The sequence below is a fragment of the Alligator sinensis genome, unplaced genomic scaffold (genome assembly GCF_000455745.1).
Source record: "Alligator sinensis unplaced genomic scaffold, ASM45574v1 scaffold460_2, whole genome shotgun sequence".
Classification (NCBI taxonomy): Eukaryota; Metazoa; Chordata; order Crocodylia; family Alligatoridae; genus Alligator; species Alligator sinensis.
This window is the reverse complement of record NW_005842668.1, coordinates 245100-261237: the sequence shown is the minus strand read 5'-3', so window position 1 is coordinate 261237 and position 16138 is coordinate 245100. Positions and strand designations below refer to the sequence as shown.

Here is a 16138-nt window from a genome sequence, read left to right as displayed (position 1 = left end):
TTCCTTGCCTCTGGCTCAATGACTATGTCACACCATGTGGAACAATTTCAACTGGCTCAGTTGAGAGTACCCCTCTTCCAGAACCCATTGACCAGTAATTAGGGCACTCTCCTACGAAATTGGTAAATGGGTTAGAATCCCCTTGGGCACGAAGTGGGGGACTGAACCTCAGGCTTAAACAACTAGACTACTGTGCAGAAAGGGAAACTACTATCACCTAAGGCAGCTTTTAAAACAAACAAACAAGCCACAACTGCCCCTTGGATTTTGATAAAAATAGTTTAAATGCCCAACTCCAAACAAAATTCAGGGCTCTGAATTTCAAGTAGATTATGGTTCCTCCCTCCAGCCCACAAAACTTGAAGACAGACACCCCTCTCTTCTACATTTCCTATTACCTACTTTAGGCAACTACTCACTGTGCTCTGAAAATACCATTTTGAAGTGCTTTAGTCTCCCCATGCATTACAAGTGTCCACACCTGAGGACAGGAGGGCAATCTAGGCTGACCTTGACAAGCTCAGGAAATGGGCGGACGAGAACCTGATGGTGTTTAACACTGAAAAATGCAAGGTTCTCCACCTTGACAAAAAACCCTGCAGCATCCCTATAGGCTTGGCAGTGCTATGCTGGCTAGCATTACAAGCAAAAGGGACTTGGGGGTCATGATTGACCACAAGATGAACATAAGCTATCAATGTGATGCTGCAGCTAGTAAAGCAAGCAAAATCCATAGATGCTTCTCAAGCAAATCCCAGGACGTCACTCTCACATTGTACTTGGTTTTGGTGAGGCCGCAGCTGGAGGTACTGCGTCCAGTTTTGGGCTCCACAATTCAAAAAGGATGTGGAGAAGCTTGAGAGAGTGCAGAGGAGAGCCACACGCACGATCAAAGGTCAGGAAAACAGACCTTATGATGACAGGCTGAGAGCCATAGGAATCTTCAGCCTGGAAAACCACAGGCTCAGGGGTGATCTGGTGGCTACCTTTAAGTTTATCAGGGGTGCTCACCAGGATCTGGGGGAACGTCTGTTCACCAGAGCGCCCCAAGGGATGACAAGGTCGAACAGTCACAAACTCCTACACTACCGTTTCAGGCTGGACATAAGAAAGAACTTTACTGTCCGAGCCCCCAAGGTTTGGAATAGACTGTCACCAGAGGTGGTTCAAGCACCTACTTTGAACGCCTTCAAGAGACAACTGGATTTTATCTTGCTGGGATCCTATGATCCCTGCTGACTTCCTGCCCCTGGGGCAGGGGGCTGGACTCGATGATCTTCTGAGGTCCCTTCCAGCCCTCACGTCTATGAAATCTATAAAATTCAGGGCTGTGAATTTCACCATAGGAATGCATAACTAAAAGTAAAACACTACAACACCTAAGTCACTTTGTGGATCTAACCTGAAGTGGCTTATCCAAGGTCACAGAAGGCGCCTATAGAGCACAGAGGCTGCTCCAACGCAATTAATCTAGTCTACTGTGGAGTGTGTCAATTGCCACAACCCAGCAGCCTCCTGTGTCTTGAGTATCAGTATCCTAGCACTTAAGAGGTGGCAGAGGCACTTGAACTAAAGGTCATTGAGCAAGCTTTAGGTCAAGCACCCCTGCCGCCATTTTTAAACATGGGGATGCTGATACTGGAGACGCGGTAGCACTTTAATTACAGCTGCTCTCAGAGCCACTTTAATTAAAGCACCACACCCTCCACTAATGGTGGCCAGAGAGAGTGCAGAGAATTACTTTTGAGTCTGCCAAGTTCCCATCCTGTCCTTTCTTCAGGATTTTCCTCTAAATCAGTGATTCTCAACCAGGGTGGCACAGCACCCTGTGGTGCCCTGAGATCTTTTCCAGGGTGCTGCAGGGTGCCACACAAAGTTAGCACTGTTAGTGTGCAAACAGGATTCACAAGAAAAACACATCAATTTAAAATAGAAATCCACAGTTGTGGTCCAAGTTCTTAGCAATGGGAAAACTGCTCTATTATTTTCCTGTAGTCAAAAAAAGAGCAAAAATTAAGAGCTGGTATTTCCAAGGGGTACTGTGAGTCTATCCAGAGTGTCTCAAGTTTCCAAAAAGGTTGAAAACCACTATTCTAAATCCTCCCTTCTATCTTACTGCTTGATTTGTCTCACTCACCACTGCATTACTTTTTCAGGCTGTTCCATATCATGAGATTGAAGAAGTCTTCCACTTATCTTCCAAGCACCCTCTGTTTTTACTATTTCAAATCTCTTCAGAGAACCCTCTATAGTAAGTGATGACATTGTTAAAAATGGCCCAGCATATTCAACAGTTCTGCACTCAGCGTGCTGACTTTCATGGCAAATATAAATCTATATTTCACTCGTTAGCCCCAAAACATTGGCACAGTTGGGACTGAACAAGTTGGAGTTTATTCCATTTTGTGCATTAACAGAATTAATCACTAAGTTCAATTGTTCCTCTTGTGCACGTTTTGTGTATGGGTGTCACAACTTTGACCCAGGGATTCAAAGGTGTACTCAGTAACATAATTTGGCCTTCAAAATCTTTATTGTTCATGATGATGCATGATTCCAAACATCTCATTCGATTCCAAGAGCCAACGTGGAGTTTGCCAAGCAAACAGGAAGGTGAGTTTCATTTGTTAACCGAGTACTTTTCAGGAAGAAATCACTGACACAAACATACATACAGACACAGCACCCAAGCAGACCTGAACTAGAAGCACACTTTAAATCAACTTGTTTCTGTTTACCTTGATATGGGCAGTCCTACCTTTTACCTGAAACCTTCTCTCATCTGTTTTGGATTAGAAACTTCCTGGAGCAAGGACAGGATCATAGCAAGCTATATATATTTACTACATTGTAAAATGCTTAATAAAAATAAGCATCCATAAGGTTCCATCCAGGAAGAGCACACACCAACTGCTGAAACTTCCTTAGCCTGACAAAGGGTTTTTGAACCCAAAATCTTGCTTAATAACTATTCTCCAACTATTTGGGTTGGTCTAATAAAAGATATCAAATTCACCCAAGGAACCTTGTCTGCCTAATAAAAATAACTATCTTCTCCTACATTGTTCAGCCAGGCATTTTGAGGACGGCTTTGTAAATCTCCATATCATCCCCCCATCAATAAACTAAGATCATATTCATAGTGGATGGAGGCAGTCCCCCACAGAGACACCCTGATATGGTGGTAAATTACTTTCAGCAAAAAATCTCTATTCTGGTGCCTGGTAGAAGGGGTACCTGACTACCCATTTATCTTATCACCTCAATACTTTCCCTTTTTTTTAAACTGATTTTTTTTAAATGCAGCACAAAACACTCATAAATAAATAAATATATCAACCATACATGTCAACCCAAGCTATGTGCATGTCCACCACAATACTTTCAGGTCTGATGCGGATGCCTTTTTTCTATATGCTCTCCACCAATCACTTTCGTTTGAGCTGTCTATATAGTGTTGCAAAGGAAGTTTCCCGTGAACTACTATTCTGGGAACTCCCAGATATATTGATACTCTGATCTAGAATCAGTGTCACTAATCAGAACGTCTTGATACTTGGAGCTAAGTGACAGCAACTCCAACTTACCAGCGAGGAGGTTTCTCTGCATACAGCACTGAGGTGGGATGAATGTGCAGTTCATGGTCATCACGGATGGTCCTTGAAGACAGAATAATGTTTCAGACTCAGCTATCACAAATGTCAACTTAACACTTGCATATTAGCATTCTTCCATCCCCAATAAGAATGCTAATAAATTTAAGCAATGAAAGAGCTAGAACAAGTTAATGAAGTCAGACTTAATGCAACAGCTGTCCAGATGAAGAGACTGTGCTTCAAGTCTGGCCCAAGCCATAAATGAAAGAACTGGGAGTTAACAATCTTATATTAAATGGATTTTTGTTCACATCAGAAGAACAAAGGCCTTAAAAGCTTTAAGGTGAGCTGGAGATGTCATAGCTATGCACACTGGTCTAAGCTAATTAATAACTACTGCTAATAAGCCCTTATCAAGATTGCTAACTCTAAGTATTCAGTCAACAAAAGAAGAGATAAACAAGAAACATTTAGAAACTGTTACAAGCCTTCTGAGATTGTTTAACAAATAGACCAAGATTTCTCTTAGGATTCACATGTGTTTCAAGAAGTACCTGTTTGTTGTCTATGCATATTTATCATCATTTCAAAACAGCATGTTAAAAAATAGGTTAATTTCAAACAATTAATGAACCGATTTACCTATAAGCTCCCGTGGAGTGGAATTTGGCTGCATTAGCAAAGAATCCAGAAACTATACATCTCAAAACAGGATCTGGGTCACCTAAAGAAGAGAATCAGTAAGTCTCCCTCTAAAGTGTGTCTGATAACTGAAATACTGCCATGAGAAAAAACAACCCACACAGCATTCTTTCATTAAAAGCGACTTCCAGATCGTGGATGAACTCTGCTTTGACAGGAAAGACCATTTAGCGCCTTAAGAAAAGAGACTGGTATCTTCTCAACAGCTCAGATTTCACAGTATATCAAATCACTACGTAAAACCACAGAGGTGTCCTAGAGATAATACAATTGTATATACAGCATTGCAGAATTTTGCAGCCCTGGGCTGGGCTGTCTGCTCCAGAGAGCAGGGCCGGTCCTGCCCCTCTGCTCCCTAGCTGGAGCAGCGAGGGCTGGCTCACTGTTCCCCACCGTCCACCCCATCAGGAAACCCTGGCCCCAGCCCCAACCCCAGGGTCTGGGACCAGGGTGGGGGGTTAAACTTCTTTTCCCCTGAGTACAGAGCGCCCTGCCCTGCTAAACTTACTGCTGGCTGCGACTGTGGACTACAAATCCTAGAGGCACCTGGAAGCAGGAAGAGGAAGTGACGAGTAACCCTGCAGAGTCCTGCTACTGTGACTGTGGACTGCAAATCCCAGAGACCTCAGGGGCAGCAGGAAGAGGAAGTGAACACACAGCCCATCCTGGCTGTGTGCAGAGAGTCATGTTCTAGTGCCCCTGGCTTGAGCCACTGCAGGCATGTGGCTGCATTTCCTGAATCAAAAGTGAACGTCTGTTCACTTTCTTACTGGTTCAATCTTTGCAACTTAGACTAACTTGCAAACACTGAATCAATTCAGCCTCGGGCTTTTTAACTGTCTGTACTTAGCCCTAATGATAAAAATAGACTTAAGTGCTGGTGTTGAAAAAACAACTGTTAAATTCCAGCGTTGTTATACATATGTTTAAGTCATTTAGACAAAGTATTTATTGACGTACTATAAGAGCAGAAAATAGATCAACAATATGGAGACTCACTACATGCTATTCACAAGGCAAATCCACGGGTAAGAAATGAATAAAGCCTCAGTGCATTGTTCCTACCTTCACTGGATTTCTTCGGTACTTTAAATTTGACAAGAAGCTTTTTCAGCTGCTCTCTCACAATTGTTGCTCTGACAAGCCCTTTGTAGTTTAGAAAGTGCTCCTGACACCACTGAGAACTCTTGCTGTGCTGTATAGCAACAATAGAAGAACAATTAAAAAAAAACACTACAAAAAGCTTCCATACTCAACAGAGCAATCCAGTAGTTTTCCAAGTAGTGTTTTCTTGATATATACCAAATTATGGGCAAACAATGTAACTATGACCTGCCAGACTGCACAGCATACTTTAATTGGCTGCAAATGACTTCCAGTTCCATAAACACCTATTTTCTATTCTAGGCTTGAGTCATTGCTTCCAGTATAAGAAAGGACAATATCCAAGTGCTTCATCTCCATGTGGACTAGCTTGAGTCAGTATTTTTCTACCCTAAAACATAAGTTGACATTTCTCTACTTTATTTTTAAGTGTTTGTCTAGATACAGAACTATTACAAAAAAGCTATTTCTGAAGATCTCCATGTTGTCATACACTTATTCCAGGTATAACACTGTCCATAGAGAATATTATTCTGAAATAGCTACTGCACTTTAAATTCACACTTTACCTTTTAAAGTATATAAAATCATACAGGCACAAATATAATCCTTTGAAGAGTCTTCTAAAACCTGATCTACCCAGTGCTTTTGTATTTGTATACAACCACCTCATTTGGGGTGTGACTGAAGGGGGAGTTATTTTTTAAACCTGAAACATTTCTACCACTGTAACTCCTAGTGAAGATGCAGTTATATCTACATAAAAGCTACCATGTATTATTACAGCTTATTCCCCTTTCAATACAGCACAACTTAAGTCATACAATTTATCTGTGTAGACAAGGCCTAAGATTTCAACTAAACCTCATTGCTCACTAAGTACCCTACATCACTAACAAGATATGAACATTAACAAGTTGGGTTTTCAAAAGGAGCCTAAGGGAGTCAGATACCTAACTTCCAATGAAACTCAAATCTGTCAGCAGAAAATAAAGGAGAACAAGAATTTCAATGTATTTCAGTACCTAATTTCCTTAGGCTTCTTTGCAAATCCCAGCCTAAATGAAGATGTGGGTAACTTCAGATAGGGTCCTGTACAACATCAAACTATGGGATTCATTTGTCTTGTCAGCTCAGTGGAATTATGGGAACATCTGTGACAGAAGTAACCATAAGTTAATTCAAAAGTGTTAGATAACTGGATGGTCTATAAGCCCTTAAGAGTCTCAGTTTTGAGCATCTAGAATCATAACCAATGAAACACACCCTATTCCCCCCTGCAAATTCACATACACCATAAATTGCTTACTTTAATAAAAGCTTCATATACATTTAGCATAGTGAGATGATCGCCTTCTTCCACAGCAAATTTTCTGTGTTGCCTTGTCTGGAAGGGATGAGGGAAAAAGAGGAGAAATGCATTTCATACATACACATTAGATTTGCAACGGTTATTTCTAATAACTTTGGTTATTATCTTCAGTATGTTAATGCTATACATATATTATAACTCCCCGCTAGTTGACAAATATTTTACTATTCAACGTATACTTAAGGAAAATCTATAAAAAACTGAAATTAACACTCATGTGAACAAAAGAAATGAGGTATTTTCACCAATAGACTCAAGTGCATTTATGCCTATAAATTAACATTTTCTTATTAAATACTTTTGTACTCTGAAAGTAAATTTACCTTTTTCCTCTACTTTGATCTTGGAGAGAAGATCAAAATAAACAAGGTCTTCCTATCTATTCACTGTGAAACTGGCTGATACTAGCTTCCGAGGACTCACTTACACTCAGCTTCCCCTTTTTTGCATTATTAACCATATAGGCAAGAACAAAACCATTTTATTCAGGTATATCAAAATTTGTAATTCCCCAGTGAATTATTAATAAGAGTTGACAGAAATTCAGAGATATGGAATAAGCAAGAAAAGTCATGCAATTGAACTCACAGCTTGTGCTTTTTGGTTTGGAGGGAGCACAAACACATTCTGAATCTGCATCATGGCAGCAATACTCAAGATTTCCTGGGAGCAGCCAAAATTTCCTGAAGTGTAAGTTATAGGGAAGAAATATAAGAACAAAATATAAGACAGACTTCTTACATCCAATCTCACACACAAATGATACCATGGAAAAGACGAAGGGTTTATTTTTAGACATTTTATGAAAAAAACAATGCTTTCAAGAGAAATGAAAAATATAGTTATTTCACTGCAAAGCACTGTTGGTAAAATGCCTCCCTCTCTCAACATCCGATTATTAGAAGAGAATCACTCAGTTCTCTGCCAAAGAAACTGCACACACCCAGCTCTGATATATCTACCTACTTCCATATTACACAAACGGACAACACTTCAATGGCTAAAATATGCTTATTAGATTTTTGTTTGTATTTATACTAGAGTACAGAATATATATCATTTCAACATACTCTATGAAAAAGGCTGCCTTTTATGTATTTAGTACTAAGTGGGTGCGTCTACATAAGATGCTTAATGCACGGTACACTAACTCTACTGCCCACTAGTGTATCACAGCAAAAGCCATGCTAATGCGCAGTACACATTAGTCGATTGTGCATTAAACATCACAAAAGGACTGTGCACATTTGCTACTACGCATTAGCACTGGCTACTGTGCATTTAGGTAGTACCTCATGTTAGAGGTACTAAACTTAACGTGCAGTAGCAAAGGCACATTAATGCACATGCAGATACATCCAGTTTGTTTGTTTTTTTGAAGTCATTAAGTAAAGGTTTGGCTCTCTTTTCTTCTTTTAAAAGAAAACTTTACAAGTTATGGTACCTCTGCCAGTTATTACACAGTATGTCCTCCTACAGCAGATGGTATGCGTGGGTTCTACAAAAGCTTCTTATGCTTAACTCTGTCAACATACCTGCTTAAGCAGTACATACCAAAGTATTTACCAGTCCTGAAAGACTTATGTTAATGGAACCACCCCACAATGAATGAAGTTTAGAATGCGTATAACTTTTCAGGATTGTCTGCTCTACTATACTGCCAAATCCTACAGTTTAGTATCTGGATATTAAATATTATTATTATTTCCCAAAGTTTCCCAAAAATTTTACAAAAACAGTGCACTTATACAGAACCTATCCTAAAAATTCTCTTCCGCTGGCTTAGACAACACTTTACAATCAAACACTTACCTTATCAAACAGACTGGTGTAATACTAAAGGGTCAACAGAATAAACAGGCCAAGTTCTGATAAAAGAGTTTGAAATTGTAGTCTAAGAGGAATGCCATAGAATTCATTGACTATCAGGCTTCCCCCCACCAATCTCTTCAATATACATCAAGCCAAACTAGGTAGCAGTGTGTTTCAGAGACTATGCATGTAATCCAATACAGGACTGAGTGATAGTGTCTCTGGGTAGAACATGTCTCATAATCAACACACGACCAACAACAGAAATGTACCCACCTGATTCCAGCAGCATCTTTGCAAACATAGGGTTCAAAGGAAACTCTGCTATTCTCATACCAAGAGGTTCTGTTAGACGACAGTGTTTATCCAAACCTGCAGGATTGTTAATGATTTAGAAAACAGGCAGAAGTAGCAGAGTATATTATCAAAATTGCTAAATATTTATTATGTAAAAAATGTTTTGTGCAAACAAAACGCACAGAAAACACCTTCAATTAATACGTATCAAGCTGGGAACTTGGAAACTTAGAAACTCTTCCTTGCTCCCATTTAGTATCTGCTGAGCCAGTATTTTTTTTTTAAGCAAACATATATCTTTAAATGAATCCTGTCCTGTTCACGGACACAACAGCTCCTTGATCCATAACCAAATTCGACTGGCACCTACAGCAATTCAGAAACTATTCAGCCAGTAGTTACAGGGATCAAACTCTTCCATGCATTTTGCGAGACAGCCTTTTGAAAGCCTTTAACTCTGCAAATCGAAACCTTGTAAAATTTCTACCTATTCTTGAGGGAATTTGCTCAAGTTTTTTTTTAGGGAAGAAAAGAAGCATGGGCAAGATGAGCAGAGGGAGAAGGTCTGAGGTGACAGAGCACCATTTTTCTGAGTCATATATCTCATTGACTCTCTGACAAAAAATTAAATGTAATACTATCATTGCTACAGTATCTACACCAGGGTAGGCAACCTGCAATCTCACATACCAGTCACTAAATTGGCAGCTACATTCCAACTCCAAAATTGTTACCGTGTATGATCACATACAGGATAGAAAGATAACAGTTTGATTTTCAATTCCCAAGTTATTACTAAGCACTCTCAGTGCGTTAGGCATCTTCTGCAGAAGAATGGCCGCTTACATACAAAGACTCAGTGCATTTCCGACAAGAAAAACTAAATTTGGAGTCCTATACATTCTCTTTAGAACACCATGTTGCAAACATTTCCTGGAAGAAATGCCTTTGGAAAAAAGATTCGAGTGGAAAGGGTTCTAAGGGTAAGGGACACAACAGAAAAAGAACACATTATCTGAGAAAGCTACATAAAGGCAGTTGGGAAAGGAGAAGAGGAAAGACTGAAAAAAGTGGAGCACAAAGTGAAGATGAAGATTAAAAGCCTGAGGTAGAATAAAGCAGGATGGTCCCTCTAAGGGTGATGAGGATAGCAGAAAAAAATGGAGAATGTGATTTTTGCCCAGTCTACGCTGCGGAAATAACTGTGGCTAGTGTAAAGAATAAAAATGGCTGTGGCCTACCAGTTGCATAACATATTTCATAACAGCACAGACCAGACAGAGCTATAACGTGGCTGTGACAGTCAACTTTCACAAACGTGATAAATATGGTTTCTTAACCAATATGGGCAGTGGGCAACATTTCCAAGAGGACCTTGGGAATTTCTGTGCCTAGTTCCATTTAAGCATTTTTGAAAATTGCTCTGAGCATTAGCAGAAGCATTTAGAACAGACATGGGAAATGGGAGACAGAAAGACGCAATCAGACTCTAGACAGACAAGGTTTTATAATTTGAGAGAGAAAAAACTAACAGATTTTGGAGATGCTGAAGATCACAAAGCAAGAGGTTTTCGTAAAAGCATGAATAGGTATACTGCACGAGGTAGGAAGAGTGAATCTGTAAACCTGAGTAACAGAGTGGGACAGGATGGTATGCAAAACAAAAGCAAGGATGGGTAAGTAGGGCAACACAGAGCCATGAAGAAACTGGAAGATGTCATACATTGGGGGAATTTTTTTTTGTACCTTGTCTTAATATTTTATTGTTTCTATAATTTTTTGTCTTTTATTGTACCCTGAGCCGTTTTGGCAAAGGAACTCGCACGATCAGGGATTAGCAGGGCAGACCCTACGAGAAGAGGCTAAGGAACCTGAACCTGTTCAGCCTCCACAAGAGAAGGCTGAAGGGGAATCAAATGGCCCTTTACAAACTAGTCAGGGGGGGCCAACAGGCATTGGGAGAGTCCCTGTTCCCCCGAGCACTACCAGGAGTGACAAGAAATAATGGTCACAAGCTGGCAGAGGGTAGATTTAGGCTAGATATCAGGAGGCGCTACTTCACAGTCAGGGCGGCTAAGATCTGGAACCAACTTCCAAGAGAAGTGGTGCTGGCTCCTACCGTGGGGGTCTTTAAGAGGAGGCTGGATGAACATCTCAATGGGGTCGTTTGACCCCAGTACTCTTTCCTGCCATGACAGGGGGTCGGACTTGATGATCTGCTCAGGTCCCTTCCAACCCTACAACTATGAAATGAAATTAATAAATGCAAATAATGCCAGGATGAAAAAAGCATTTATCTCTTCACATATCTGTAGGCAAAGAAAAATCATAAAATGAAGTGAAATAGAGAACAATGAGTTGTTCAGTTGCCAGTACTATTAACACATTTTAAACTATAAATACCCTTATCAGCAATCTAAACTTCATTTAACATTAAATTATCTGCCCTTTACTGGCAGTGGCAAGTCAATCTACACAAGAATTTCCGGTAAAACCAGATCTGACGAGTATTTCACAAAATGTCAAAATGTATTTTCTTCTAAGGGAAAACCTGCAGGATTGTTCATACAGGCAGTTACTCTAGGACTGAGAATGTTATAATGAATTTTACACACAAAACACCAGGAAATTAAAAAATTATGGTAAAATTAACTATGACTTTGCCACTCTCTTTGTAAGCTATCTAGGTCCTACTGTAATTAATTCCTTTGCTCGGCTGCAACTTTAACTACATACTTACCAAACATATCTCTCACTTTAAATTCATATGGTTTTATCAGTTTAACTCCAACAGACAAACACACTCTTCTAAACTAAGTAACAGTGGCAGCTGCTCTATTCTGCTGAAAGACTGTAAGGTGGCAAACAGGAATTTGTTCTGCACCTCTCTTGGGATCTGCCCCAAAGCACATGGTTTTTGCCAGAACAGCAAGGCAGTGAACTAAACCTCTCTGTCTCCCTAAGGTGCTTTAGTTGCATATTTATACTCGCATTACATGAGTCAACCTCACAGCATTGGTTCCAGGCTCAAAATGGCTGCTAAGAATCAACTTGCTCACAAATGAAAAATCCTCTCTCCTTTTCTTAGTTAATGGCTAAGAACTAAGAATTCTAACAAAAAAAAATGCTTTCCAAAAGTAACCAAGGATAAGTGACTAAAGAATTATTTTAGGGTTTCTAAATTTCACACCCTTCAAAAGAATGACAAACAATTTAACAAGCATGTTAAATCTTGGGAAAATTACAGGTTTCTGGTAGTGGTACAGTGTAACACAAAATGAAAGACACATCCAATGCATCAATTAAGAACTTCAGTGTAAGGTAATTTATTCATGTGAATAAATGCATATTTAAGTGCCTATTTTTAGGCTCTGATCAACTTAGTTTCCGGAAGCTATTTTCTAATAAGCATTTCATATGATTGTAGTAAACAGGAAGGGAAGACCTGCCACTGTGAGTCAGAGTAGTCGGCCTAGAACAGTATCCCATTTCTGACAATGATGAATAGGAGCTGCTTCAGGGGAAAATTTCAAAAATTTTCTAGAGCATTCAGTTGTTTCACAATGGCTCCTTTCCAAGGCACATTCATTAAAAGCTAGTTTAAAAGTTTATGGAAAAATTGGGGAATTGCAGCTTCAACAATTTCACGGTCTGATGGCTGGGGAACTGGATCAGTGGATGGACCCAGAGTGATAGCTGATGGAACCAAATCAACACGGCACATGGTAACCAGTGGCGTCCCCCAGGGCTCCATTCTCGGACCTGTACTCTTCAATGAGTTTATAAACTATCTGGACTCTGGTGTCAGATGTGGACTGGTTAAGTTCGCTGACGACACCAAGCCACTGGGAACAGGTCTGGCGAATAAGTCAGTCTACAGCATAGGCTGGCAATCCAGGCCGACCGCAACAGGCTTACAAGGTGGGTGGATCAAAACCTGATGGCATTCAACAATGAAAAATGCAAGGTTCTCCGCCTCAGGAGGAAAAACCCATACCACACGTATAGGCTCAACAGCACTATACTTGCTAGCAGGGCTGTGCAAAGCAGCACTGTTCCGCTTCAACTTCTGTTTTGACGGAACAGTGTTTCGTTTTGAGTTTAGTTTCATTTCGAAAGCACTGTTCTGTTTTGTTGAAACAGTTTTGCTGTTTCAATGCTGTTTCGACATTTCACCCATAAGCTATAATGGGGAAACACGAAACTGGAGGAGCACCGTCCTGTAATTGCAGGCAGATTGGGGGCCCACACCCCCAGAGGAGACTGGCAGAGCCCTGCAGCCCTCCCAGGGGTGCGGGCAGGAGGCTGTCGCTGCCGCCTGGGACCGGCACTGGGAACTGAGCCCAGTGGAGAGAGGCAGCACACAGCCCTGTCACTGAGCTCCACTTCCCCCCACCAGGCTCATTTTACGGGGCTGGGAGACACTGGGCACTGAGCCTGGTGAAGGGAGGGCGCTGTGCCCCGCCTCCCTCTACCAGGCTCAGCTCCCAACAGCTCGCAGCCCCGTGGAACTCAGCCCGGTGTTGGGAGGCGGAGCGCAGCACTGGTTCTGCCCACCTCCTGCCACTAAGCTGAGCTCCATGGGGCTGGTGGAGCCAACTGGAATGCAGCCCAGTGGCAGGAGGCAGGCAGAGCTGGTGCTGTGCTCCAACTGGCTCCACCAGCCCTACGGGGCACAGCCCACCAGTGGGAGGTGGGGAGAGCCAGGGCTGCGTTCCCCCCAGGCTGAGCCACATGGGGCTACGGAGCTGCTCAGAGCGCAGCCTTGGCTCTCCCTTGGCTCCCACCACCTGGCTGTTGCTTCAAAACTCGAAACGTTTCAAAACTTTCAAAATGTTTCAACTGGCCTCGTTTTGTTTTGAGGCTGTTGTGAAGAAGCCCTTTGTTTCGTTTCGATCTCACCATTTCGAGCTTGGAATGAGTTGATATGAAACAGCTGGTGAAGCTTCACACAGCCCTACTCACTAGCACCATGACCGAAAGAGACTTGGGGATCATGACTGACCACAAGATGAACATGAGCCACCGCAGCCAGCAAAGCAAACAAAACTCTGGCTTGCATCTACTGATGCATCCCAACCAAGACCCAGGAAGTCATCCTCCCACTTGACTCGGCCTTGGTAAGACCACAGCTGGAATACCGTGTCCAGTTCTGGGCTCCACAATTCAGAAAGGATGTGGAAAAGCTTGAGAGAGTCTGGAGGAGAGCCACAAGCATGATTAGAGGACAAGAGAGCAGGCCTTATGAGGACAAGCTGAGAGACATGGGACTCTTCAGCCTGGAGAAGTGAAGGCTCAGGGGTGACGGTGGCAGCCTATAAGTACATAAAGGGTGTGTATCAGGAACTGGGAGAACATCTGTTCACCAGGGCACCCCAAGGGAAGACAAGGTCCTATGGTCACAAACTCCTGGAAGACCATTTTAGGCTGCACATAAGGAAAAACTTTTTTACTGTCCGAGTCCCCAGGGCCTGGAATAGACTCTCCCCAGAGGTAATGCAAACACCTACTCTGTATACTTTCCAAAAACACTTGGATGCCTATCTTGCTGGGATCATTTGACCCCTGGTGACTTCCTGCCCCTTGGGCAGGAGGCTGGACCCAATGATCTTGCAAGATCCCTTCTAGCCCTAATGTCTATGAAATATATCCTTTCCAAAACTTCTGGGTGCTTAGGGTTTTTTGTTGCTCTTGTTTCTGTTTAGAACAGAGGTGGGGAAAACAGGATCTGCAAGCCGGATCCAGCCCACCAAGGAATTTTATCCAGCCCATGGCATGTTCCTTCACCACCGCCTGGCTCAAGCTTGGGGGCAGCTGAAGCCATGGTACAGGCAGCTGGTCCCACTGCCCCCAGGCACGCAGTGGGGCTGGGGCAGTACGGCAGCCAGACTCTGCTTCCCAGCAGCCCTGAAAGCAGCAGCTCCTTCCAGCTGCTGCTACCAGAGTTACCACCACCACTGGACCCAGCCCCACTGCCCAGGCACCTTGGCCTATCCATCTCACATGCTGGACAGAGCAGGGTCTCCATGGAGACCGGCCCAGGACCCATGCAGGTAGGGCATGTTTGGCCAGGCAGATGGAATGGGTCTGCGGGCAGGAAGGGAGCAGCAGCTAGGAGTGGGACAGGTGGGCAGAGCCAGGGCCAAGATCACAGGGTGGTAACAGATACGCAATCTGCTCCCTGCACAACAGATTGTGACTGGCCCAACTCAGGAGGGGGGCAGAGTATATATCCATGACCTGGACTCCCCTGCACCCACCCCAGCACAGGCACGTGCAGACAGCCCAGTACAGTGTAGCTGCAGAGTGGTGCAGCCTGGCAGTGCGACACAATCCTGACAGATCACAAATGGATTAGATTGCCCTGTACTGCTGGGCTATGCTGCTCTGCAGCCACACTGTACTGGGTCTGCCCAGATATAGCTGTAGTACAGTGCGGGCAGCGGGGGCCGGGTCACAGGCATATGCTCTACCCTCTTCCTGGGTTGGGCTGGGCATGATGTGTTATGCGGAGTGTGGATTGCAGATCTGCCCTGGCCTCCGGCCCCATGCTGTCACCACCCACGATCCCAATCCCAGCCCAGCCTGCCCGGTCTGGAATCCCATCCACCTGACTGAGCGCACCCTACCCATGGAGGCCACTTACGGGAGTTTTGGTGAGCTGCTGAGGGTGAAGGTTGCCAACCCAGAGCTCAACAAAACTCCGTAAGCGGCCCTCCAGCTCAAATAATTTCCCTCCCCTGATTTAGAATCATCTTAGAAACACATCAAGAGTGGAGCTCACTCTTAAGTGTTCACTTTCCAAACAGTATTCTCTAAAACAGATGCCAGGTTAATACCTGTTTAAAGAACGGAACCATGGATTTTGATTTATTCCTCTGTAATGTTACTATAAAAACCATAAAAACCTATGGAAATGTAGCAGTCTCACCTCCTAAAGCATACAGCAATTCCAAAGCTTGCACCATTGATTGTGCAGGGGGTGGCTGTGAAATACAAAGAAAAACAACTTTTCAGATTATTACTGACAGAGAAATTCGGTGAATTTTCACAATAAGGAATCTTATATTTCTTTCCTTTGTCATAGGAAAGGAAAAACACCCCAGTAGCACCAGGTATGATCTTTCATCCCATCCTTTCTGTATGCAGTACTTTCCATATCCTTTTGAATACAGAATGGAGGGAGAGTTATTACATCACCTCATCTCCTGAACTGTTACAGCATAATTGCTGTGATGCTTTCAAGACCCTATGA

The 16138-nt window shown here is 42.7% G+C and overlaps 1 protein-coding gene across 1 annotated transcript in view; it reads right to left on the bottom strand.

The window, feature by feature from the left end:
• Positions 1-16138, bottom strand: part of DHX35 (DEAH-box helicase 35) — a 46637-nt gene that overhangs the window by 8937 nt on the left and 21562 nt on the right. Inside the window, exons 14-20 of the mRNA XM_006033841.1 lie at positions 15815-15869; positions 8863-8958; positions 7363-7457; positions 6712-6789; positions 5364-5493; positions 4239-4320; positions 3588-3659 (exon numbers count right to left, since the gene is read on the bottom strand). Coding sequence (XP_006033903.1) covers positions 3588-3659; positions 4239-4320; positions 5364-5493; positions 6712-6789; positions 7363-7457; positions 8863-8958; positions 15815-15869 — 608 coding nt within the window. The remainder of the gene's footprint in view (positions 1-3587; positions 3660-4238; positions 4321-5363; positions 5494-6711; positions 6790-7362; positions 7458-8862; positions 8959-15814; positions 15870-16138) is intronic.